This window comes from Oryctolagus cuniculus, chromosome 6, assembly GCF_051225735.1.
Source record: "Oryctolagus cuniculus isolate XC-2025 breed Fujian yellow rabbit chromosome 6, ASM5122573v1, whole genome shotgun sequence".
NCBI classification, from domain to species: Eukaryota; Metazoa; Chordata; class Mammalia; order Lagomorpha; family Leporidae; genus Oryctolagus; species Oryctolagus cuniculus.
Window position 1 is genome coordinate 143,280,252 of NC_142872.1, and position 26,579 is coordinate 143,306,830.

Below are 26,579 nucleotides of genomic sequence, written 5' to 3' on the forward strand. Positions count from 1 at the left end.
GCAAACCTACATGTCAAATAAAAACACATCTGGTGTACCATATTATAGCACCTGATCTACACACAAGAGTCCAGGGTCCTCAGATTGGATTATGAGATCCTCCGAATAGGACAAAAATATACATCTCTCCAGCCTTACTGAATGTTTGTGCCCCAGTCTATCAGGAATGCTCTCCACGTGTGCCCCACACTTTCCAATCTTGGTTCCTTTGTTTCCCCAGGAATGGCCTCTACCTTGAACCCTTGAAATTTTTATATTCAAATTATATTAACCTTCTGGGTCTCTTTTCTGTCAAGTTGGGAGGAAGGGGTGGGTGAATTGATTCTAAGATCCTTTCCTTGAGGCCAGTGCTGTGATGTAGCAGGTTAAGCCACTGCCTGCAACTCAGGCATCCCATAAGGGCACTGGATTGATCCCTGGCTGCTCCACTTCTGATCCAGCTCCCTTCTAATGTGCCTGGGAAGGCAGCAGAGAATGGCGAAAGTGCTTGAGCCCCTATATCCATGTGGGAAGCCCAGATGAAGCTTCTGGCTCCTGGCTTTGTTCTGGCCCAGCCCTAGCTATTGTGGCCATTTGGGGAGTAAGCCAGTGGATGGAAGATTCTCTGTGTCTGTTACTCTGCCTTTCAAACAAGATAAATAAGTCTTTTTTAAAATAATCCTTTCTCTTCTGAAGTTTTGTGAATCTGGCTTTTTCACTACATTTGATTAGCATACATATGAGCCTAGTTGCATTCTTGAGTATTAACTCAGTGTAATATTGTGCAACTCCTAGGTGGGCACATTGCTGGAAGTCTTGCCATCATCACAGATGCTGCCCATCTCTTAATTGACCTAACCAGTTTCCTGCTCAGTCTCTTCTCCTTGTGGTTGTCAACAAAGCCCCCCTCCAAGCGGCTGACATTTGGATGGCATCGAGCAGGTACGGTTCACTGATGGAGACAGAAGTAATGCCACAGAATCATATAGGAAAATGGAGAGTGCAAACCAAGCTTTGCCTAAATCCCCCTTAGAGGCACATTTCCAATGTGCAGGATAAAATAAATGTATATGTGGGAATGTGTGTTCAATATTATTTCAGCATACAACCAGGTTAATGTTGCTCCCTCATCTCCAGTGGGACAGTAGGAATGTGTGTATCACTCTAGCAGCTGCACAGTCCCAGTGTGTGCCAGAGCCATGGCATTATTTATTAAATCACTCTGTATGCTTTGAAGAGAAGATGGGGTAAAGCTTTTGCCGTATTGCAACATAAGACACAGAGGGCTAAGACAGTTGCAGAAATGAAGAACTTCTCAGGGGTGTCAGGAGTAGAGTCTGGGCGTTCCTGTTCACAAGCAGCATTTAGCCATTCACGGAATGGCTCAGTTTAATAGCCTGCTCAGTCAGCAACAATAAAACATGGAGGATGAGGAAGAGCAGAGAGGGAGGAGAGAAAGAAATTTTGCTTTTTCTCTTTTCTTGGAGCCGATTTTTTCACTGAGTAATTGCTTGCCCTTGTCTGGGAAGTCACTTAAGTTAGAGTAAGTATTTAGTCCCTGGGAAATCCTAACTTTGGCTCATTTAAAAAATTTGTTTCCAATTCATCCTATCTCTATGTTCTGTAGCTTCATTTCTTCTGCACTTCCATTTTTTCTATCAGCTCTTGTCTCACCATACCTCTCTAACCACAGCTGTACAGTTAGACCTGCTCTACTTGTATACCGATTTGGAGTCTCATAGGTAGGAAGCCCTCCTACCTGTCTCTGGATAACCAGAAGTATTTGGGGCATTCAGGACCTCACTCTTGAACTGTTGCAAAGGGAAGTTTGAAGTCATCTGACTAATTAAATGAAACCTTTCCTGTGGGATCATGTGAATATTCCATGTTTTCCCACTGGCTGAGAAAGTCAATGTACAGGAGATCTGAGGGCAGGACGAATGTAGCCCACGTGGCCAGCCTTCACTGGAAGAGTTTCTAGTCATGACCACAGCTCATAGACTGACACCCATGGACTGTGGGCTCTCAAGTTCAGAATGATAGGATGCTCTAATTTCACACTGGCCAACTTACCACAAGTGTTTTGAATTGCCTTTCCTTTACTATTCAGAGAGAGGTGAGGCAATATACAGCAATAAAGAACTTGTGACAACGTGATCCGAGAATGCTTTTACAAGTTCCTGAATAGAGTTATGCTTGCAAAACAGGTTCCTTTGGCTGACCACACATCATTTATCTGTATAACATTACCTTTTCTGATGCCAGTGGTCAAGGCTGTTTAGTAAGTGCAGGGTGGATTGAAAATTTAGACATGGCTCGTCCTTTGTCATTTCGGCAATGGAAGTACCTGAGCACGGATATTCCAGAAGACCAGGTCTGTGTAACAGAACTCTGTGCCACAGGGGAAATGTTCTATAATGTGGCCATGGAGCACTCTAAATGTGGCTATTGCTACTGAAGAACCAGATTTTTAATTTCATTTAAATAGGTTGCTACCATATTAAACAGCACCTCTAGACAGAAAATAACCCAGTGCATCACAGATTTGTCCAGCCAACCTGATGGCCTTGATAGCCTCAGTATTTTCCCAGAAATCATGGCAGCACTTTTCAGTGGTTCCTCATGTTTCTTTTGCTAACTAAACTACTTTTGGATTCCTGATTCTGTGTTATTCTAGATTTAGATCTTACTCTTGGTGTCTGAGCTTTATACTCGTCATTCTGGTCTCATCTCACCATATCTCTAACCACAGGTTTAAGTGTTGAATATACTCATATATCCTGATTTGGAGTCTTGTAGGTAGGATGCCCACTACTTGCCACCTGTAAGTCCAATCTCTGTTTCTGGCTAACTAGAAATTCTTGGGCTGACCCCCTTAAATTCTTGTGAGAGGGATGTTTTAAATAGTCTAATAACAAATTTATTGAGTATTTTCTTTTTGTTGTATTAGTTTCCTAGACCTGCCTCAGCAAAGTACTTCAACCTGGGAGGCTGAAACAGCAGAAGTATATTATCTCACCGTTCTGGAAAATAGGAGTGATCAAAGTAGCAGCAAGGTCACTTCCTTCTGAGGTCCGAGAGTGGAAAATCTGTTTGCTGCCTTCCTCCTCACTTCTGATTGTTTGCCAGAAACCTTTGTTTGCCATTGGCTTACAGATCTGCTTTAATCTCCACATGGCATGCCCCTTGTGAGCATGCCTATTCTCTAGATTGCCCTTTAAATAAATATACCAGCCGTATTATATTATGGATTGTCCTACTCCAGTGTCTCACCTTAATTACAGCTATAATGACCTATTCCAAATAAAATCACAATCTGAGGCACTGATACTTAGTACTTGAGCATGAATTTGGGGGAGACACAATTTAATCCATAACACATGCCAATGTCCTAATACATTTCAATCATTTTAGCACCTATTTAAATATGTCCTTGTTATAGCTACTGTATAGGTAAGGAAACCTAGGCTCCAATAGATTGTTACTTGTCTCAAGACATCTCACTGGTCACGGCAGATCTTTCATGCTCCGTCACACTTGAACTCATGTCCCAAACATTTGCAGCAGCATTTGGCATGGTGTGAGAAATGTTCCACAGATGGTTACTCAGATGATGTTAAGAGGCACATAGACAATAATTATACACACGCATAAGTATTAGAAAATATATACAGATTTAATATGTAATCTCATGGATAATTTGTTTAGCTAGAAGCTTAAGTGTAAGACACAAATTTATTTGAAGGAAACACTAAGTGGTCAATGAAAAAAAAGTTGGGAGGAAGTTATAACAGACATCAGGAATGTATATGCAAATAACCAAACATTGGGAAATAGTAGTTACCACAGTAGTTAGCAATACATTTCTCTGCTTTAAAAGGAATTGATATCTGAGATGTTTAAAGCAGGGGAGGACAAAAATTACAGGCTGTGCCTGACAGCTTACTCACTGCATGCTTCTAGACTCTGGTGGGTCCATAGAACCTACTTGCAAGGTTGCATGAAAGATTAGGATGGATGCTAAAGAACTTCCAAGTGAGCAAGCTGTACTACCCATAGTGGGCACATTAATATTTAAAGATAAGATAGTGCTTAATGTAAATGTCTCCACTCTTCCTTACTCTTGCGCTTACAATGCAGCATTGATAAGCTTCTGAGGTCATGACCATGTTTATAATATGCTGGGCTGGCAAATGAAAATCATTTTCATCAAGTGCCCTCTGAAGCCTGCCCTTTCCACTGTTTCATTCCAAAGGTGCTGGTACTGGCAAGTCATGAACAGTTTATGGCAAAATGAAGAGTTTCTGAGCACGTTTTCCTTGTTGCATCTCATTATTTCATTTCCTAATAAGTTTCAATCATTTTAGCACCTATTTAAATTAAAATCCCCACAGAAAACAGTGAGGGCAGGCAGCAATTAATATTTCTGAAAATTTGCTGGAATTACTTAATATGGATCATAATGAGTGCAGATGCTGGCATTTTATGAATGCAGCATTAAAGTATCTCAGTTTTTATATCCAGCCACACCTTTGCTTCATGATTCACTGAGTGAACTTGCTTGAAGTCTTTTCTTTTAGGGGAGTAAGGCACAGATCTTATGACTCTTGTGGGAGGAGTAGGCAACCTGTCAGTTACTGTGTGCTGTGTGTCTTTGTTTGAATCCCTAGAGATCCTTGGTGCCCTGCTGTCCATCCTGTGCATCTGGCTGGTGACTGGCGTGCTGGTGTACCTGGCGTGTGAACGCCTGCTGCACCCCGATTACCAGATCCAGGGGACTGTGATGATCATCGTTTCTGGCTGTGCAGTGGTGGCCAATATTATGTAAGTCGCCCCCACACAGTGTCCGTGAGGCTTATCCTTAACCCTGTCTGGATGAAGACACCTTTCTTTACATGGTAGAGATTTGATAATGTATAAATGTCTCTGCAACTTAAAATAAAAGCTGATCACTCTGGTTTAAGTTAAAGGGTGTTTTAATATTAGATTCTAGGGGCTGGCCCTGTGACTCATCAGGTTAATGTCCTGGCCTGAAGTGCTACCATCCCATATGGGCTCCAGTTTGAGACCTGGCTGCTCCACTTCTGATCCAGCTCTCTGCTCTGACCTGGGGAAAGCAGTGGAGGATGGCCCAAGACCTTGGGCCCCTGCACCCACGTGGGAGACCCAGAGGAAGCTCCTGGCTTTGGATCGGCGCAGCTCTGGCCATTGCAGCCAATTGAGAGTGAATCATCAGATGGAAGACCTCTCTCTGTCTCCCTCTCTCTGCCTCTCCTGTGTAACTCTGACTTTCAAATTAATAGAATCTATTTTTTTAAAAGATTTTATTAGATACCATTTTTGAAAGATTCCAAGTATACTAGAAACTGGACTAGAATCTTTTGCTATACAAGATCCAATTTAATGCTTGCAATGCCCCTAATTTACAGACAAGAGAACTGAAGCTTCCAAAGGTTAAATACTTGGTCAATCAGGTAGTGTAGAATCAGAATTTGAATCCAGGTCCGCAGAAACAGAATTGAACTCCTAGCCATTCTGCTTTCTTCTGCAAGTTGAGTTGTGACTTATACCTGCTCAGTTTCTGTTGGGTGGGCAGATTATGATAAGCTCCTGGAGAGCTGATTTAGAAAGAATCTTAAAGTTCACTTCAGTCTGCCTTCTAATTCAGGGTTATTTTTTGCAGCATTCCCATAAAGTGGTCAATTTGATATTTTATTCATATTTGAATAACACATAGTATTTGTATATTTGAGATTCAGTGTGATGTTTTGATTCATGTAAACATTGGGTAATGACCGTATCAGGAAAATTAGTATATCCATTGACTTAAATTTTTATGTTTTCTCTAACCTTTGTATATTTTAGCAGAACTAGTAGTAGGGAATTTCCTTAAAGGGTCTATTTTCTGTTTGAATAATTGTGATTGCATGAATATTCTCCCTTAAGCTATGTTAGCTGAATTCCCCTTCAGTTGCCACCTGATGGTCCAGTTCTCTTTTCCAACGATTTTCAAGTTGTTTTTATAGGAGATTGCGTGTCATTTGCCATATTAGCTCTGCTCTTTCCAAAATTTAACTACTCATGACAGTTTTTTAGTCAGGACTTTGATACTTTTGGGTTAACTTTCTCTTTCTCATCTGATATTGATTCCAGGCAAACTAACTTTCTATCTATCCATCCATCCACTCAACTGCCTATTATTGTTGGCAGTCAGAATTATTGTCCTATAAAAATTCCCTCATTCTTATTCCTGGAGTGTTTAAATATGCTAACTTACATGGTAAAAGGATGTGATGTTAAGATGGGGAGATTTTCCTCGACTATTGAAGTGGTTTCATGTAATGGAAAGGATCCAGAAAAGAGGAAGGCAGGGCGTCAGAAAAGGTCCTGTACTGCAGACACTAAAGATGGAAGATGGGGCCTGGAACCAAGGAGTATAAATGTTTTCTCAAAGCTGGAAAAGGCAAGAAAATTAATCTCCCTAGAATTATCAGGAAGAACTTAGTCCTGTAAACCCACTTTAAAATTCTGACCTATAGAACTAAGATAATAAATATGTGTTCTTTTAAGCCACTAAGGCTTTGAGAATCTGTTAGAGCGACCATCTCGCATGTGGATTGAACATCCCTATTTGGAAAATCCCAAGCATCTCAAACTCCAAAATTTTTGAGCACCAGCATCATAATTTGCAAATATTCCAAAATCTGAAAAACGCTCAAACCTGAAATGCTTCTGGTCCCAGCATTTCAGATGAGGGACCAGTCTGTGTCATCTATTTATATTCTGTATAATTTTTTACTTTTTTGACAGGCAGAGTGGACAGTGAGAGAGAGACAGGCAGAAAGGTCTTCCTTTTGCTGTTGGTTCACCCTCCAATGGCCGCCGCGGCTGGCGCACTGCGGCCGGCGCACCGCGCTGATCCAATGGCAGGAGCCAGGTACTTCTCCTGGTCTCCCATGGGGTGCAGGGCCCAAGCACTTGGGCCATCCTCCACTGCACTCCCTGGCCACAGCAGAGAGCTGGCCTGGAAGAGGGGCAACCGGGACAGAATCTGGTGCCCTGTCCGGGACTAGAACCCAGTGTGCCGGCGCCGCTAGGTGAAGGATTAGCCTAGTGAGCAGCGGTGCCGGCTGTATAATTTTTTAAAAAGAATTTATTTATTCAAAAGGGGGAGAGTGAGCAAGCAAGCGAGCGAGTACGCTCTTCTATTTGCTGGTTCATTCCCCAAATGTCTGCAATAGTCGGGGCAGGGACTGTCTGAAGCCAGGAGCCTAGAACTCCATCTGAACTTGGGCCATCTTTTGCTCTTCTCCTAGGCATATTAGCAGGGAGCTGGATTAGAAGTGGAGCAGCTAGCACTTGAAACAGTGCTCATATGGGATGCAGATGATGTCTTAGCATATCTGGTCTCTATGTACATATTTTGCAATGTAACTTGATCCATACTAGTAGGTAGATTTTTACATGAAAATAAAGATGATTGGAGTGTGGTGTTTTAAACAGTGGTAAGAGAGGACATTAGGGAAGCTCTGGATTTGGAGTAAAAGCTGAGCATAAACACTTTGAAAAGACGATCTCAGGTCATTATAATAGTCTTTCCTTTTGATGCTTCAGTTCCCCACCTCTCAGTTTGTGAATCATTGCTCACAATCTCTGAGCTAATCTATTGGAAGAATGGTGTTTGAACTTCTGTCACCGACTAGATCCCTATCTTCAACCAGTTAACTTGAAAATGTGTTTCACATTGGCACTGGAAGAAAAAGTGTGGGCCAATCAATGCAAATCTATCAACTCCAGGAAACAAATACTTCAGATTGCATGTCCTGCCCACTGTGGCTCAATAACAGTATCTTTGCCCAAGGAGAACAATATGTCCTCAAGGAGGAGGAAAAATTAAAGTATTAATAATTTCCAAAGAGTCATATCACAGAGATTGTGTTGATGCTACACAAAGAATACATCTAGTCAAGTTCTGCAACAATCTGGGACCTTAGTGATGCAGTTTGACTTTCAAAATAGATACCTTCCAAACTGTTTTTACTCAACTGTTTTTGAACATCGACCTTAACGTCACAGGTTCTTTTCATGCTCAGACAAGGGAGTTGAAAATCTCTCTGTGCAAATAGATATTTAGGAAGATGCCAAATGACTATAATTTCTTCTCCAAGAACTGGATTACCGATTTCAATCACTGCTAGTGTCTATGTTTAATATAGACATGTAAGAACTGTAATCTGGAAATAAAGCCATTCCTTGGGGACCAAAATCAGGAAAGTTCCAATAGAAGCTATAAATGGATTCTGCCATGAATGTTATAGTCAGAGCCTTGTGACTACTGCATGCAAAATTTTCTGTACTTAAAACATTCCCTCTACTATTAGCCTATTTGACTCTAGCATAATCATTTGAATTCAACTCAGCTACTGTGTCTGTTGCAATCACACTCTTCTGTTTTTCTCCCTTAGTACCAGTTCTACGCAAACTTTTTATAATTAGAATTTTCCACTTACGTTGTCTGTGTGTGTTTAGTCTCTGTTGTCTTCATTATACTTAAAGCTACATTGTGGAGGGACCACATCTGTTTTCACCCACATTTATAGCAGAGCTTTTAACAGTGTGTGGCATGAATCCCTAAGTACATTTTCTTTTTTTAAAAAATAAGAATGAGAATATGATGAGCACATGTAGCAGATACAGAAGAGAGTCTGTTAAATGCCAGCCATATTGGGCTGTGTAAAGAACCTTAAATGGTAACTTCTACTTGAGGGTGAATTTCTACCCAAATACTGATCATCAGAACTATTACGCAAGGATAAAATTTGGTGGATAGTACTGCTTCCACTTTATGATAGCCTGAGATTTGATACACACTTTACCTGCAAATAGATTTGGATACATAGCATTGAACAGTGAAGTTTTTTTTTCTTCACCTTTTCCTCCAAAATGTTCAGAAAGGGTCGTAGGCGAAATGTTCCTTGTTGGTAGTCAGTGAAAATGTTTTCACATTATCTTTGGTCTAATAGGCCTTACATTTGTAGATAAATAGAATCAGGCACTTAATTTATAATACCTACTACTTATCACTTTGGCTTGAACAGGAGATGCTAAACTTTGCAATAGTTTTATATGTATGTATACTGGTCTATTTATAACACTTTAATGTATTTTTGTCTCTGAATAAACAGAAGAATTTACATAGGCACAATACTGTCATTGCCCATTAGGAAACTATTCAAATCTCAGGTTCAAGGAAATGAACAAGATTTAAAAGTAAAATAATGGATTAAAAAAAAAGGTCAACCTTGATGAAATCCATGCCTCTTATTTTGCTGGAGCCATTTCTGCTGCTTTTTGTATTTGAAACCAGTAGATAATTAAGTTTCCACTCAAGCTCAACTTCAGGCCTAGCTGAAGACTCTCAATAAAGGAGACTTACTCTGTCTTGTAAAAATGCTCGACTTTCATTTAAGAAGCGATGCTTCCCAGTTTAATGTGAAACAGTAGCATTAGGTGGATGAAGAAGAAACCTGGGGTAAATCTTTGTAGTCTGTCGTGACAATTTTAAAATTCTATTTTATACTCGTGCTCATGTCCAAAACAGTACATTTTTAAAGGAAACACAGCTCAACTCTTCATTGTTTTGGATAATGCTTGCTCCTGCCACTCTGTCATGCTGGATAGGTTTTTAAAGGTTAACCTCATGTCCCAAGAACATTGTTCTCTTTCAGTTTAACTATGGTTTTGCACCAGAGGCGCCTTGGCCACAATCACAAGGAAATGCAAACCAATGCCAGCGTCAGAGCAGCTTTTGTGCATGCCCTTGGAGACCTATTTCAGAGCATCAGTGTGCTAATCAGTGCACTTGTTATCTACTTTAAGGTGAGCATGTTTAAGATTACCCATTATCTTCGTAAGTTCAGAAGCTTACCTGTATTAACAAATTATGTTTGCCTATACAAACCACTTTACAAGATCAAAGCAAATAAACACCCAAAGCCTAAAACTTTAGACTTTGCTAGTTTCCTAAGAATTGGGCTGCCAGTCTTTCAAGGAAGAAATTCAAATTTTGTCATGGTATTAAGATGGACAGCAATGGAGCTGAAGGTCTTAGTGTTCTTGGATTGTTAGGAACAGAAAAGATCTGACTCACACAAGCAAAAAAGTAGACTTATTAGATAGAATGTACCCCAGATCTCCAATATCCAAAAGCTCACCGACGCTTTCTCTTTAAATATCTTTTTCTGACCAAGTAATCTGTCAGTAAGTACTTCAGAAAGGCTAGCAAATGATGAGTGCGCGTTCTTCAAAAGCTTGAGATAAATAAATTTAAAAGCAAAGGACTGATAGTTCTTCCTTGATTTATCCTGTCCATCACTGAACAGGTAGCATTGTTCACAGGTAGTGCTGGACTTGACCTTGTCTACACAAGAGTCTGGAACCAATTTAAATGATATGGGATGTTCTCCCAAAAGACAGAAATCAAAGAAGAAATAGAGACAAGTTATCTAGGTGTCAGAAACTATCCAATTTCTGTCCCAGGTGCTATGTTAAAATAATTTTCCCTGTTCTTGTACTTGCTGAATATTCAAATACCTGGGAAGGGGAGTCTAATTTATCTTGCTGGGGCCTTGCACTGGTTGATCATCTAGGATAGGGTAGAGACCTTGATTCACTGTCCCTCTGACATTGCTCACAATGCAGGAAAGCTGACTTCTCCCTCAAAAAGCCAGGGTGTAATGCGAAGTGCAGCTGGGTCCCAAATGGGCTCCTGACCCCAAACAAAGATTCACCATGGCTCTCCATCTGGTAATACCAAGAAATAACAGTGTTGGGTTAGGGTGGTGGTGAGGGATAATGAAAGGAAGGGGCATTAGGCTGCCTTTGCATCTTAACTGTCCAATTTCCAGGGGCTCCCGCCGTTTTGTTTTTTTAAAGATTTTACTTTATTTGAAAGTCAGAGTTACAGAGAGGCAGAGGCAGAGAGAGAAGTCTTTTATCCGCTGGTTCACTCCCCAAATGCCACAACAGCCAGAGCTTCCTAGATCCCAAGCCAGGAGCTTCTTCCAGGTCTCACATGGATACAGGGGCCCGAGGACTTGGGCCATCTTCTATGGCTTTTCCAGGCCAAAGCAGAGAGCTGGATAGGAAGAGAAACTGGGACTTGAACCAGCACCCATATGAGATTCTGGCACTGCAGGCAGTGGCCCTACCCGCTATGCCATAGCACTGGCCTTGCTCCCCACTTTTTTTTTTTTAGAAAATCAAAATATATAAGTAAAAGACCTCCGAGTTCAGGTGAGGAAAATGGTTACCGACTGCTTTAAGTCTTAGGTAAACAGTTAAAAATCATGAGGAGTAATGAAATTGGAGAGTCCCCCTACAAAGGTGAAGTCGATGCTGAGATTCTTAGATAATTGAGCATAGAACTTCACAGGCAGAATACCAGGTGAGGACAGGAGCTGAGGTTGGGAAAGAGCAAGAATGACATTGTGGATAGATCAAAGATACTGAGTATGTGCCACACTTGAGAGGGAAAGAAATGATCTAACCCCAGGCAGTCAAGACCATGGTCCAGCTGATTATTGGCCGCATGTAACCTTGTACACCGCTTCTCCTCAATTATGTCCAAAAGTCTTGGGACACAATGGGCCTATTTGTGCAAGTTTTCATCACATACCATTTATTTATTCATTTCAGAGAAGTCAAGTCAAGCCCCTTGAGGGCACACTTAAGAGTTAGATTTCCCCCTGTGTTGTGAAATTAGGAGGACAATGTATCCTGTAGCATCCCTTCTTCCTTTCTCCAGTTGCTGGTAATTTAAAGGTGAAAAGGAGTGAGTCTTCAGAAGAAAATCTTGCCTCCGAGTCAGATGGCAGCAGGGTGGATGGGTAATAGAGAAGGAAAGGAAGGGTTTTGTTTGTTTGTATTTTTTTTAAAGCAGACTTTCTGGATGGGCAATATGAACTCATTTAACCAAAGTCCCTGTATTTTCCAGCCAGACTACAAAATAGCTGACCCAATCTGCACATTTATCTTTTCCATCCTGGTTTTGGCTAGCACCATCACGATCCTTAAGGACTTCTCCATCTTACTCATGGAAGGTAGGAGAGATGTTATTATCTCCGGGATCAATATTTTCTTTCCCATGTGGTCACAAGAAGGGGTGACTGCAAGACATGCAGTTAGTTTGTGTTAAAGGAAAAATTTTAACTCATGCAGAACTTTTGTGAAATTATTTGATTTTATTCATTTGGGAATAAATAAAAAGGAACTAGCTTCTGTTTCTACCCCTAGCAACTGTTCAATACCCCAGAGCATATAAACATTAAGTACAAACATAGACATGGGAGGATAGATTGTAATATTAATTGATTCAAAATATATCTGGGAGGACTACACAAATCTACCCTGCAGACAGCATAACTGAATATTTTACTTCCGTTGGGTCTCATGGCGCAAGAACACTAGGGTGACTCTGTTTACTCTTTCTACATGTGTTTATTGAGCTCCATCTCTGGGCTGGGTAGCGTTCTGGAAGCCAGAGTCAGAGTTGAGCAAAATAGGGACTAGCTCTGTCCTCATGGGGCTAATGTGTCAGTGAGGGGAGATTATTCAAATGAGACACAGAAACAGAGTGCTGGCGAGTGTTGAAGTGTGGAACCTCTGTTGGGGATTTGAACCTGGCCGGGGTAAGGACTGGTGGACAGACTTTGCCGAGCAAGTGGTATCGGCTGGCTCTCCATTAACCCAGATGGGGGAGGATCCCAGGCTAACTAACCTCATTACCACAGCCGGGGTCTAGCCTGGGTGATCCTCTGGGGTTTATGGAACCCCTGCATGGTCCCCTCAATCTTCCAATTACTCAGGAACAGATGACAAACTCAACATCAAGATGTTCTTTCTTATGCCTCAAGTTCACGGCCCACCTGGCCTCTCCCCATTCTCCATTTTTGTAGAGAAACTGCTGTTTCTGCCCTTTTCAGGCTACACTCGAATTGACAAAATAAGCACGCATTGTTTATTTTGTATCAGGCCAACCTCAATTCAAATTCTAGTCATGCAAGTTTCGGGCTGTGGGACTTTAGAGAATACACTCACTCCTCACTCCTGACTTTGTTTTCTCAACTCAAAAGTAGGAGTACACAACCTACACCGCAGTGTTGTTGGGAGTATTAGTGAGACAGATATGAGTGTCTGGAACAGAGTAGCTCCTCAGTAAATGTGATCTCTCCTCTATCTCATTGGGTTCACTAGGATACTGTGTACATGAAACTCGCTCATGGAAATGACCCTGTACTGCAAAGTCATCTCCACACCGCGCAAGTCCCAATTTTTTTCAAAGATTTAAAGTCAGAGTTACAGAGAATGAGAAACAGACGAGGTCTTCCACCCACTCTTTCCTGCCCCAGATGGCAGCAAAGACCAGGGCAGGGCCAGGCTGAAGCCAGGAGCTTCATTCAGGTGGTAGGGACCCAACACTTGGGCCGTGTTCTGCTGCTTTTCTTAGGCCATTAACAAGGCGCTGGATTAGAAGTGAAGCAGCTGGGTCATGAACTGGTGTCCATACAGGGTGCTGGCATTGCAGGTGGCACGTTTACCCGCTAAGCCACCACACCTGCCCCAAAGTCCAGATTCTTGACCACAGGCTGTGGCCATAGCCCTGGTGAGGCTGGGATACTGATGGCCTCAGAGGGATAAGATAGTCTTAACTGGAACAAATCCATTGTTGTCATTGCCAGGAAAATGGTACTTCAAGTTGGAGAACTACTGACTTGCTATACAATTTTCTTGGTATCCAGGTTATCTTAGATAACCTCTCCCTCTACAAGTGTTTTGAACTTCAGAAGTTTTTGAATTTTGGAATATTTGTGTATACATAAAGTAAGTTGGGGATGGGATACAAGTCTAAACACAAAATATATTTATGTTTCATTGTCACCTCATACACATAGCCTGAAGGTAATTTTATACCTATCTGTATTTGGGCTGTAACCTGTCACTCGATGTGAGATGTGGAATTTCCCACTGCAACACTCATGTTGACACTTTAGTTTGAGATTTTAGAATTTAGGATTAGGAATGCTCAGCCTGTGTTAAAGTATGTAGACATAAAGCACTGGATTATATTTCCTCTGTGATTTATTGTTCTATGGTCCATTTACACCACTATTCACACCAATTAAGGGATTCCTACATGATACACTAGGGGTTTGCATAGTGAGCATAGGGATAATTGAGAATCTCCAGATATTGCTTCGATGTTTCTTTTGGCTTTAAGCACTTTGACAGAAGGTGGGCATTCTCCGAGTGCAGTCAGTCACCCTGGTCACCCTCGGTGACAGCTCACAGTTCATCAGCTTCACTCCTGGTACCTTCAAGGCTTTCGCTACTGGCCAGTGCCCTAATTGTTGCAGATGATAGTGAAATGGACAAGAGTCAGATATCACTAACCAGCAACTACTGGGCTCTGAATGTGAGAATCTGGTTTGTCAAGTCACATGCATCTGTTTTCTGTCCTGAGGGCCGAGTGCTGGGGCTGCAGCTGTTACTGCTAATATGGAAATTGTTGACTCAAAGGCAGATAAAAGACACTGGTATACAGTGTGAAATGTCTCTATTCCACTTCTTCTGACTTAATACAGCTCTTCCCTGGTGATTATCTTTAATTTATTTAAGGAAAAGTGCAGAAACTGAACTATCTCAGCTAATTATTGAAACAGACAGGTAACTCCTTTCTGGGAGACACTTAATTTTCAAATTAGCTTTTTAAATGAGGTTATTAAGAAATACTTGTACTTAGAATTTTTAAATGCAGAGAAGTATAAAATAAGTTTCTATATACTTTTATCTTTGAATTCTCCATACTATTTTTCAGAATAACTTGTTAATATATTTCCAAAAATATTTTTCTTCTTATTGTTTGAAAGGCAAAGAGAAACAGACTGAGAAAGATCTGCTGGTTCACTCCTCACAGCCCCAACAGCCAGCGCCAGGCCAACCAGAAGTCAGGAACTGGGAACTCAATCTAGTTCTCCCTGCGTAGGTAGCAAGGATCCAAGTATCTGAATCATCACCTGCTGCCTTCCCAGGTGCATGTTAGCCAGAAGCTAGAATTAGAAGCTGAGCCAGGACTCAAACCCAGGGACTTAGCACAAGTGGCATTTGAACTGCTGTGCCAAATACCTGCCACAGGGAGAGGTTTTTTTTAAGATTTATCTATCCAAAGGCAGAGCAATACAATTCCCAAATAGCCACAATGATATATGTGCCAATGTTTGTGTGTTGGTATGTGTCCTTTTATTAAAAAAAAAAACGAGATATTATTCTGTATCTTGAACTTTTTCCGTTGACGATCTTTTGCATTAGCATATCCATAGATATTCCTCATTTTCTTAGTTGCAATTACTCCACCATATGGATGTATTCACATTCAGTGGACATTACAAAAGATGATATAATTACCACTCTCATATATATATTTTTTTTTTGACAGGCAGAGTGGACAGTTAGAGACAGAAAGGTCTTTCTTTTGCCGTTGGTTCACCCTCCAATGGCCACCGCGGCCGGCACGCTGCAGCCGGCGCACCGCGATGATCCAAAGCCAGGAGCCAGGTGCCTCTCCTGGTCTCCCATGCGAGTGCAGGGCCCAAGCACTTGGGCCATCCTCCACTGGACTCCCTGGCCACAGCAGAGAGCTGGCCTGGAAGAGGGGCAACCAGGACAGAATCCGGTGCCCCGACCGGAACTAGAACCCGGTGTGCCTATTTTACTGGATGCTTTACTATTCTTGCACACTTCTCAGCAAAAGAGATTACTGGATGTGATACAGTGTTGAAATCTGTGGAGGCATGCCTCTTGGTTATGTTATTTCCTGCAGGAGTTTAGTTAAGATGGGCTTGTGTTCTGCATGTGGGTAAAGAGATGAATGAGATGAGAGGCAAGGGTCCTGGGTGAGTAATAGTAGGCACTCAACGGGTCAGCTGAAATACCCCCGAGATGACACACATTAGACAGATAACTTTAAAAAGTTGATAACCAGATAGAGTACACACGAGAATGAACATTCTCCCATCTACTGGTTCACTCCTCAAATGTCAACATGGTTGAGGCTGGGCCAAGAAGCTGAGAGCTGGGAACACAATCCAAATCTCCTACAGGAATGGCAGGAACCCAATTACTTGAACCATCATCACTGCCTCCCAGGGCCTTCATTGGCAGGAAGCTGGAGACATGAACTGGAATGAGTAATTGAGCCTGGACACTGTGATGTAGGTCACAGGTATATAAACCACAGGTTAAATGCTGGCTCCGATAGCCAAATTTTTGACCACTATACCTGGACTATCATTTACATAATACTTTACAATACTCTGACGCTTGTCTTTTCCACCTTAGCAGTATTTAACTCCTCTCTAGCCCCAATTTTCTTCTTTCAGTTAAATAGGAACTGTAACTTTGATATCTAGTAAAGCTCTTAGGTCTGCTAATGAGACACTTTCTATACATAAAATGCTTATGGGGCTGGTGTTCTGCCATGGCGGGTTAAGATGCCACCTGTGACACCAGCATTCCATGTCAGCACTGGTTCAAGTCCCAGCGGCTCCATTTCTGATCCAACTCCCTGCCTGGCAGAGTAGAATATGCGCCAGTTCTCAGGCCCCTGCCACCCATGTGGGAAACCTGGATGAAGTTCCTGGCTCCTGACTTGGGCTGGCCCAGCAATGACTCTCAATATTGGCTGCATGTTAGAATTACCCATGCTGGGTCTTATCCCCAGAGCTTCTGATCCAATTAATCTTGGGTATACCTGGTCCTCAGAACTTCTATAAGTGACTCTGGTAATACTGATGTGCATTCACTGTTGAATACAATCCTGAAAGCCTGCAATCTGTTGGGAAGTCTGAAATGAGGCTAAAGCGTATTTATTATACTAGATGTCCCAGGTGTTTGTTTAGTAGAGGCTAAAAAGGAGTTGGACTTAGAAACATCTTATAGGTCCTCTTTTGTTGAAAGACTATTTCAACAAATAGCTTTACTACTGTTACACTGGTTGAATTATTTTAAATTCTTGTTTTGAACTGATGGGTGTTTTACTCTTCCAACTAAACATTAGCTCTTTCTGGAACTAGCCAGAGCAAATGGTCTCTCATCATCTAGATGGCAAACTTTGCAATATTTGAGAAGAATGACAACACTTCCCTTACCCTTCTCTTCTCCTGGCTATAGACACCCATTTCTCTTTGGCACAAAAAAATAGCTGATTGCCTGTCAGGCTTCCCCCTCTTCCTGTGGGCCCTGTAGTTTCTCTAGAAACAAGAATGGCAGTTAAAGTATTATGTTCTGTGACCCAGACATTGAATGCTGACTAATGTAGCTAAAATAATGGGAAATTTATAAGCCGAGTAATAAGATGGTATTACAATGTTAGGATCCTCTATTAACACAGTTCATTAAGTGACCTGTTGGATAACCAACATTTGTAAAACTCTGCAATTCATAAAGAGCAGATATTCTCCAATTTGCTCCACAAAGAGCTCTGATCTACATCATTCTTATCATACGTGTTTTACTACAAATGCATCTAGGATCAATGACCTTCCGCTATATGACTAAATTTAGTATAGTTGTAGTTGGAATACTAATTCAGGATTATTTGATATCAAACCTCATGTTATTTCATTTTGCTTTCTAGAGTGTATGCAAAGAGAATTAGGGAAAATTTAATACACCCTGAAAGCTGAAGCTGATTACTTGTTGGCTATTGCATATTAAATTCTGCAAACATTCTATGAAATTTGATTGATGGTAAATCCTTTGAAATGGGCGATTCTGGTTTGTAAACATTTGAAGGAAGAAACCAGCAGAGGGCAAGTGGCTATCTTAGGTCTTTGCAGCCTCTCTAGCCATTTCAAAGAGCTGTATTTAGTTGAATAACAATAGCCTCCCACTCTTTCTTTGTGTCAGGTGTACCGAAGGGCCTGAATTACAATGGTGTAAAAGAGCTCATCATGGCCGTTGATGGGGTTGTGTCTGTGCACAGCCTGCACATCTGGTCTCTAACAATGAACCAAGTGATTCTCTCGGCTCACGTTGCTACAGGTCAGTGAGTTTTGTAAGTTATCCTGGACAAAATATAATTGTCCTGTAAAGTCAGCAACTTCCTTTTTGTAGAGCTGCCCTCAGTGTCTATTGCCTGACAAACAACTGTAAAATGTTTTATGCTGCCAAGTGGCTTTAAAAAAACAACCCACTTGATGTTGTCATAACAGTACCAATGACAACTTTGTGGCTGACTGCAGAAGGCGGAGAAGATTCAGAACAAAGGACTACAATGCCTCCCCATGGTCAACACCTTGGACTCTGCAAATTCGCCTTTCTCTGTTCAGCTTGATGACCTATCAAACAGTGGAAAGAAACTCAGCAATAAATTGTAACTGAGTATCTCCTGTGTATACATGCTTTGCCTGACAGGCCCCATGATCAAAGTTTGAGCAAGCTGGGTTCCTTAGAGGGTGGTTAGAAATTCTGTAGCCATGTGCGACAAGGCTTTGGATATTGGTTTTATACTGAAAACTACTTTTCCAAGTAGAAGGTGATTTGTTCATGACAAGTCCTGGGGCTGGGAACACAGGAAGTGGGCAGTCTTTCCCTGCCTCAGGAAAGTGCTGAGGTCTAGGATAGGTTAGGCTGCTAAAATGACTCGAGGCAGTTTGTAGAGGCAGGGGATAGGGACACCAGCAACAGTCGTTTCAGGACTGCACTTTCTCAGACATCCTCATCTTCTCCAAGGGCTCCAATTTGGCTTCAGTGAATTCATAGCGTTCATGGCACAAATATTTCACAACAAATGGAAGAACATAAACAATGAGGTTACTATGGAGGGGACTTGACAGCTTCCTGTTACCACTGGTGGCGGGAAGAAAAGAACGGCTGTGAGGCTGCTGCTCTAGGAAAGGTCTGTAGCGAGCTCTAAATGCTCTGGTGCCGGCGACTGGCCTGGATATAAATTCTAATTGAATAAAAGACGGCCACCCAGAGACCCCCGGGCACTGGTGAACAGCACTGTAAGAAACAATAGGTCTCTCTTGGCCCTTTCCAGGGATTTTCTTCCCTTCCATATTCATCTCCTTGGAGTGCCAGACTCTAGAGGTAACTGTGGGCAGGAGAATCCCGGTGATGATGGGCTCCTTTGCTGCACGAGAATTTGCCGTGCCTTGCGTGTGAGAACATAGATGTTGGTCACAGTCAATGTGGCGAGTGCTGTGCCTGGGCCCCACCCCTCCATGTCGGAGGCAGAGCACTTGAAGCTGGAAGCTCAGTCATTCCTGTGTGTGTGCAATCAGTGCTAATCTTACTGTGGTTCTTTATCAACAGCAGCCAGCTGGGACGGCCAGGTTGTTCGGAGAGAGATTGCTAAAGCCCTCAGCAAAAGCTTTGCTGTGCACTCCCTCACCATTCAGATGGAATCTCCAGCCGACCAGGACCCTGACTGCATTTTCTGTGAAGCCCCCCAGGACTAGCTCAGTCACTGTCAGCTTCCCTCATTAGACAGGCTTTGTACTTGCTGCTTTGCAGTTTCTGTAACATACGAAATAAGAATTCAAAGGAAGAAATTTGAGAAATATGACACTGTGCAGTGTACCCTTTACTCTTTATTTAGCTCCATCCACTTTGAATATGCATTCAGATCCATCAATCAATTGGATTATATACTCATCAGTGGCTGTGTTTAATTAGAGGAATGTGCGAATAGATTATTTGTTAACTGGGGCTGAAAGAGCAGCTGTTTGTAACCACAGGCAATAAATGGTTCATGTGCCATGAATAATGAATCCTGGGAAGGTGTGGTTAAAGTTGAACTCAGAAAAGTCTTATCAGGAATCAGTGTCAGGACAAAAAGAAAGGGGCCACAGAAAGTTTACGGAAAATGTGCAGTATTTTTTAATTCCATGTATCCATGAGATCCTCGCATAGTCACAAAATTCCTCTGAAACATGTGAAGCAAAAACTGGAACAGCAGCCAAGTTAGGAAAAAAAGAACTCGGGGTCTAACTCCCCATAGAACTTGACTCTCTCACTACTTGTATTGTGTGACCTGGGGCAACATCTCTTGGATTCCTATCAACATCGCTATTCACAAAATGGGGGGAAGAAATTATTTCTCAGCCTTGCATGTAAATTATGTTGTAATGTTTGAAATTGTTGAATTTTACTTCTCTGGAAAAACGTTGTGGACAAGATATATGAAATTGCTGCTTTTTGAGTGTTTTCATTTGGTAAACCTAATAAAAGAAAATAAGGAAGCAGAGTACTAAAATCTATCTCAGGTCACATAGAAAATCATTTAGTGAAAGAATACAGATATGAACTCAGATTTTGAATAATATTTATGGAGCACTAACTATTGTCCAATAACTGTACTGGGCTATTTAGCGGTGTTGCCTCATTTCATTTTAATGACCATTTGGGAAGTTGGAACTAATGCCATTATTGTCTAGACAAGAGCATAATACTCAGAGTTTGACTAATCTAACCAATGTTATTTATTCAGTCATTCAAAAAAACTATTTTTGATGCCAGCTGTGGCTGAGCATGGGTGAACCAAGCCAACATGACTTTTACCATCATGGAGTTCTTCCTATTTTGATGAAAAACATGCTGAAGTGCATACTATGAGTAGTGGCAAGTGATAGGAAGGAAGAGAGGCTGATTTAGATAGAAGGTCCATAGAATGTCTATGAATTGAGATCTGAACAGAGTAGATGCTAGCCAAGTGAATTGTAGGAGAAAGCATATTTTAGAAGAAACACCAAGAGGGGCTGGAGTTGTGGCATAGTGGGTTAATCTGTAGCCTACAATGTTGGCATCCCATATGGGCACCAGTGGCTTAAAATACAATCCAACTCCCTCTGAATGCTCCTAGAAAAGCAGAGGAAGATGGCTCAAGTGCTTGTGTCCCTGCTATCCACATGGGAAACCTTGATGGAGTTCCAGTCTCCTGACTTTGGCCTGGCGTAACTCTAGTCAGTCATCACAGGCATTTAGGGAGTGAGCCAGCAGATGGAAGATCTCTATCTGTCCCTCCTCTCTTTGTAACTCTGCCTTTCAAATAGATACATAAATATATGCATACAAAGTAGCAGCAGCAGCAAGAACATGAGTTTATACCCTGAAGACAGAACTTGCCATACTTGAAAAAAATCAAGGAAGGGCCTTGTGGACTAAGAGTACTAAGTAAGGGAGTGAGTTAAAGGACATAAAGTCGGAGACAAAAGCAAGGCCAAGTCAGAAGTTGGTAGAACTATTTTGTCCGAAGACCAATTTATGCTTTTAGAACATCTTTTCAAAAGTTCCGTTTCTTTTAGTTCAAGTAGTTTGTATTGACAATGATTTATTATTTCAGAAGTGCAGGCAAAAGATGATTCTGTAGTCTTCAAAAGGAAGGGATGGATGAATTGATGAGTTAAAAGCAAAGGACTAAAAGTGCTTCCTCGATATATCTGGTCTATCACTGGACAGGTAACATTGGACTTGATGCTGTCTACCCAACAGTCTGGCTAAGGAAAGAAAATTTGAACTAATTGAAATGGTTATGGTCTGTTCTTTCAAAATCCTTCCTCTGTAGAGCTGGAATTATGCTATTAGAAAATAAGGATATGAAAGAGGAGATTTAGCCAGTGCTGTGGTGCAGTAGGTCAATCCTCTGCCTATGGTGTCAGCATCCCTTATGGGTACCGATTCTAGTCCCAGCTGCTCCCCTTTCAATCCAGCTCTCTGCCATAGCCTGGGAAAGCAGTAGATGGCCCAGTGCTTGGGCCCAGGCACCCACATGGGAGACTGGGAAGAAGCTGCCGGCTTTGGATTGGTGCAGCTCTGGCTGTTGTGACCATTTGGGGAATGAACCAGCAGAAGACAGACCTTCCTCTGTCTCTCCCTCTCACTGTAACTCTTCCTCTCAAATAAAATATTAAAAAAAGAAAGACTGAAGGGCCTTGGTCAGTTAGGAAACTTCATGGTAGAAAAATGAACATGAGAGGGAATTAGAAATGTGGTTTCCACCCTTCTGCTTCCTTCCAGATCTGATCTTAGCTGGTTCTCAATTTCTTTGATGTTCAGAGTCCCAGGGGTTTCTGTCAGAATGAATTACATGGGATAATAAATGTGAAGAGAAAGGTTGAGTCTAAGTATATACTCATGCTCAGTAAATGTCCTATCCAGAGCTTTTTTTTTTTTGGGGGGGGGGGGACAAGCATAGTGGACAGTGAGAGAGAGAGAAAGGTCTTTTCTGTTGGTTCACCCGCAATGGTCGCTCCAGCAGCGTGTTCTGGCTGGCGCACTGCGCTGATCCGAAGCCAGGAGCCAGGTGCTTCTCCTGATCTCCCATGTGGGTGCAGGGCCCAAGCACTTGGGCCATCCTCCACTGCACTCCTGGGCCACAGCAGAGAGCTGGCCTGGAAGAGGAGCAACCGGGACAGAATCCGGTGCCCCAACTGGAACTAGAACCCAGTGTGCCGGCGCTGCAGGCGGAGGATTAGCCTAGTGAGCCACGGCGCTGGCCCTACCCAGAGCTTTTCAACCTCAGCACTATTCTCACTTGAGACTGGATCATTCTTTGTGCAGAACATTCCTGTGCACTGTAGCATGATTAGCAACATCCTTGGGCCCCACCCACTAACTCCCTGTTATACTCCCTATGCTAGTTGTAAACCAAATGCACCTAACACCCAGGCATGCAAATACATGCAATCCTGCAGGTTATAAGAGAAGCAGCGAGGTGACATAGCATGTGTGTCTTGGAGCCTGGATGGCTGATTTTAAACAAGAAGCCAACAGGATAAGAGGTAATTTGTGAATGTTCTTTCATGCAGGATCTTTTTTATTTTCAGGTTCTCCATGAAGGTGGTAAGTGCACTTAATACAAATTGACTAGGACATTCATTGTTATAAGTTTTACTCCTAGAAAATCACTGTTTTACAGCTGGGACACACTTTCTTGCCTCCTTCATCAAGAAGTTTAGCCACAGTATATCTCCTTGAATCAGGCCCAGGCCTGGTTCTCTCCTTTTCCAACTCCTGAGCTGAGCAGATAAATTAGACTAAGGTCTTCTATACAGATCTGCCCATCCATCTCTTCCTCTCACTCCCTCCTTGTGCAGGGAAGATTGAATGTCTTGGTCTTAAGATTTAAATTTAAATAGTAAGAAAAGAAATAGACAGTTCAGTTTGACTTCCAATCTAGGCTGTGCATTTCAAGTCATGAACTATTTCACTGGGTTATTGGAGCCTGACTCAGACATTGGCCAAGTAGTACTTTGATGCATTTTGTTATTTTTTTTTCCCAAGGATAATTTTCTCAGAACCTCTGTAGGGAAGAGGGGAATAGGCAAGACAGGATTCTATCATTTAGAGTGCTTGGTCATTATGACAATATTCTAGTACCATTCAAACTTCAGCCCTCACCTCCAATAAGGATAGAGAACTGATTGTAAGCTCCTTTTGAATGCCTAACTCTGGTGGTGAAATATCCACTAGGCAGTTAGAAATTTGGTTACCAACTTTAGATCATTTCTTGGGATATTTTTCCTAGACTAAATTTGGACATATGTGTGAATAGATAGAGAGGTCTTTTACAACTGATATTTCCTTGTCACATTCTGGCAAAAAACTCCTTTTAAAAAAATTCTAACCTGTTTATTCCAAACCTTTATAATCACTAGTCAAATGAAAACATTTTCATCTACCAAAGGGCCCAAGCACTAGGATCAGCTAAGGAGGGCTGTTGTAGATATACAGAGACCCACAAACATCCAAGTTGACTCCAACATTGGTGCCACAGATAGTTTAGGTATTTATCTGTGAGAAGTTAATTCATTCCCTTCACTAGCATGATCCGAGTGTCTGCTTTGTGCTAGGCATTTTTCTTAGCACAGAGCTAGCAAGAGGAATTGGACACAGTGAGCGTTTCAGCCCTGATTGTAGTGCAACACCCCCCTGTGGAGAGCAAAGATGTGCAAGTTCATATCCTGGCAATTGGAAGGAAGTCAACAGGTCTGGTTTGGAACATGGGCTTCTGTATTTTCCTTAAGTTACCCAGAGATGATTCAAGAACAGTCAGGAACAATCAACTGCAGATTTCACAAAGTGACATTCTGCATTATGTATGCAAAGTTACATAGGCATTAAATAGATATTTATACAGTTATATATGGAGTTTATCCAGGTACATGAAGAGCAGTCCAAAGGGAAGACAGTGTAAGGTCCTCGTGTTTGTCCATTAGTTTTTAATTTGAAAAGCAAAATACTGGTGGAAATCTAACCTCTCAACTCTGAATTTTAAGACAGTATGGTGGTTGGTTTGTGTGTGCGTGTGTGTGTAACATTACTGCAGAACATTGTAGAGAACAGGAATTATGTCTTATGTGATTTTTATCATTCTGTAGAAGGGTGCTGAAAGCCTAGTGGGGATTCATAATTTTGAAGGCAATGACTCTGGAGCAATACATGGGTCTTGTCATTATTTTTCATTTACATTTGTATTTTGCAGAAATGCTGTGGGCCAAGAAAACATTGACAGAGGTCACATCTGTGCCATCTCTGAATCAATCAGCACTGCCGAGACAGCCACTTAGCTCTCTGCTGACAGCTCACCCAGCTTAGTGGTGACAAATACACTTGTCCCCCACCTCAGTGAGCACGCTTAGGCTCCCAGGATTAGAGTTGCTTGGGTTCCTAATGTCTCATGCCACATCTGGCTCTCCAAACAGAAGGGGCTGTTCATACCAAATTATTTCTCCAGTTTCAAGGACCACTGAGTGATTTTGCTTTTCCATATTTTCTGCAGGATAGGGCCCTGATGACCAGATGACCTAGCAAATGCTCATGTTCTAGTGTAATTGTTTGCATTGACTTCCTTTGAAAAGCCTTATTTAAATTTGATTTTATGTCAGAAACACACTGAACATCAGGTAACACAAGCAAGGAAGATTGGTGTATCAACCCAAGGAATTACCTCATGGCTTCTAGTGATTACAATCATTTCCCTGACAGTCTACTTCTTTAGACCGATTGAAAACTCTGGATGGGAGATGTTTTTGTGGTGAACTACAGACAGTCTGCAATTGACACATAATGTTTGTGTATATATATGGGGTTCAGTATGATAATATAATACACATATAGAATATACAATGATCCAATGAGAATAATTAACATTTATCTCCTTGAACATTTATCATTTCTATGTGTTGAGAATGAGGACTGTAAGATGGAAAAGCAGATGCCTCAGGGACTTGGTGCAGCATCCATCACCTGTGAAGGGCTGAGTCTCCCCTTGTCCCATCCTTGGCACTGCCACAACTCCAGGCCATGGATATTAGTGGCTTGGTATAGTAGAACTCTTTCGTGGGAGGCATTGTATTCTCTCTAGCTATCAAAACATTAATGACCTTCCATGTCTTCCAAAGTTAAGTACTTTATTCTTCTGAGTGTACTGAAATCAGGTCAACTTTATCATCACTCCCCATCTTTAATATATTTCTCTGTCATCTAGCATCCAGCTAAGATTTATCTAGGGTTCAGTGGTGATGTTAGGGACTGTTTAAAAGAATTTATGCGTTCCATATGTTTGGTTACAGATGGGAAATGGGAATGTTGGAGGACAGGAAGGAAGGGATGTTTATACATTAAGCATCCATTCAGAAGTTAGATTGCCCGAGTTTGAACCTCAGCTCTTCGCTTTATGAGCTCTGTGACCGAACTAATTACTGAGATGCTCCGATTGTCTATTTCCTTCATAATAAAGCCTGTCTATTCAGAATTTAACAAAACAGGACACTTAACAGGTTTGGACCTGTGCATAGCACATATTTAACAATCAGTATATAGTAACTACTACTACTATTATACACAAAAGTGAGCGTGTATATATGTGGGCACAAACACAGCATTTTAAATAATCAACTTATAAGAACTTCTGCATCATTGATTTTTGCCTCATAAACTCCTACAAAAGAGTAGCAAAATAATTGTTGCAGATAATGCTTTCTCTGAGATGGAGCTGAGATAGACACTTACACAGAGGGACTTATTGGTGAAGGAGTCATGGATTAAAAGGAATAGGAATAGTCAAGTCCCTTTCTGAAAGTCTCCAAATATGACTTTTCTCTTTGAAGTAAAAGCTAGGTGAGTCATCCAGAGCACATTTAACAAAAAGTACAGCTTTCTAGTTTAACGAAGGCAAAGTCATAAGTCTTCCAGGTCTTGCACTACTCTGGTTTTCTTTCCTCCATCCCCTTCCAAAGCTCAGTTTGCTCTAACTAGTTGGATAGCTTCTAATTTCTGAATAGTCAGTGGCGAATTTGGATCTTAATATCTGTTAGGTTTTGCAAGCCAACAACAACCTTTACTACATTGATGTCAAAAAGAAAAACATGCTTCCAGCCTTATACATTTTGTAGACTCCTGGAGAATGTTGTTCTGCAGTTCCATCGCACCCTGAAATATGATCCCAAGGATGCTGCAAAGAAACAAGCTTCATTCTCCTCAATTAGTCCTAAAGTGCCTTCAGGAAATGATTCTCAGCTCATCTCCCCGTGTTCCGT

The 26,579-nt window shown here is 41.6% G+C and overlaps 1 protein-coding gene across 1 annotated transcript in view; it reads left to right on the plus strand.

The window, feature by feature from the left end:
* The window catches only part of SLC30A8 (solute carrier family 30 member 8), a 46,478-nt gene extending 26,214 nt beyond the window's left edge, over nucleotides 1-20,264 (plus strand). Inside the window, exons 3-8 of the mRNA XM_008255843.5 lie at nucleotides 775-921; nucleotides 4,650-4,803; nucleotides 9,708-9,858; nucleotides 11,975-12,080; nucleotides 17,944-18,078; nucleotides 19,354-20,264. Coding sequence (XP_008254065.3) covers nucleotides 775-921; nucleotides 4,650-4,803; nucleotides 9,708-9,858; nucleotides 11,975-12,080; nucleotides 17,944-18,078; nucleotides 19,354-19,499 — 839 coding nt within the window. The 3' untranslated portion in view covers nucleotides 19,500-20,264. The remainder of the gene's footprint in view (nucleotides 1-774; nucleotides 922-4,649; nucleotides 4,804-9,707; nucleotides 9,859-11,974; nucleotides 12,081-17,943; nucleotides 18,079-19,353) is intronic.
* The last annotated feature ends 6,315 nt before the right edge of the window (nucleotides 20,265-26,579 follow it).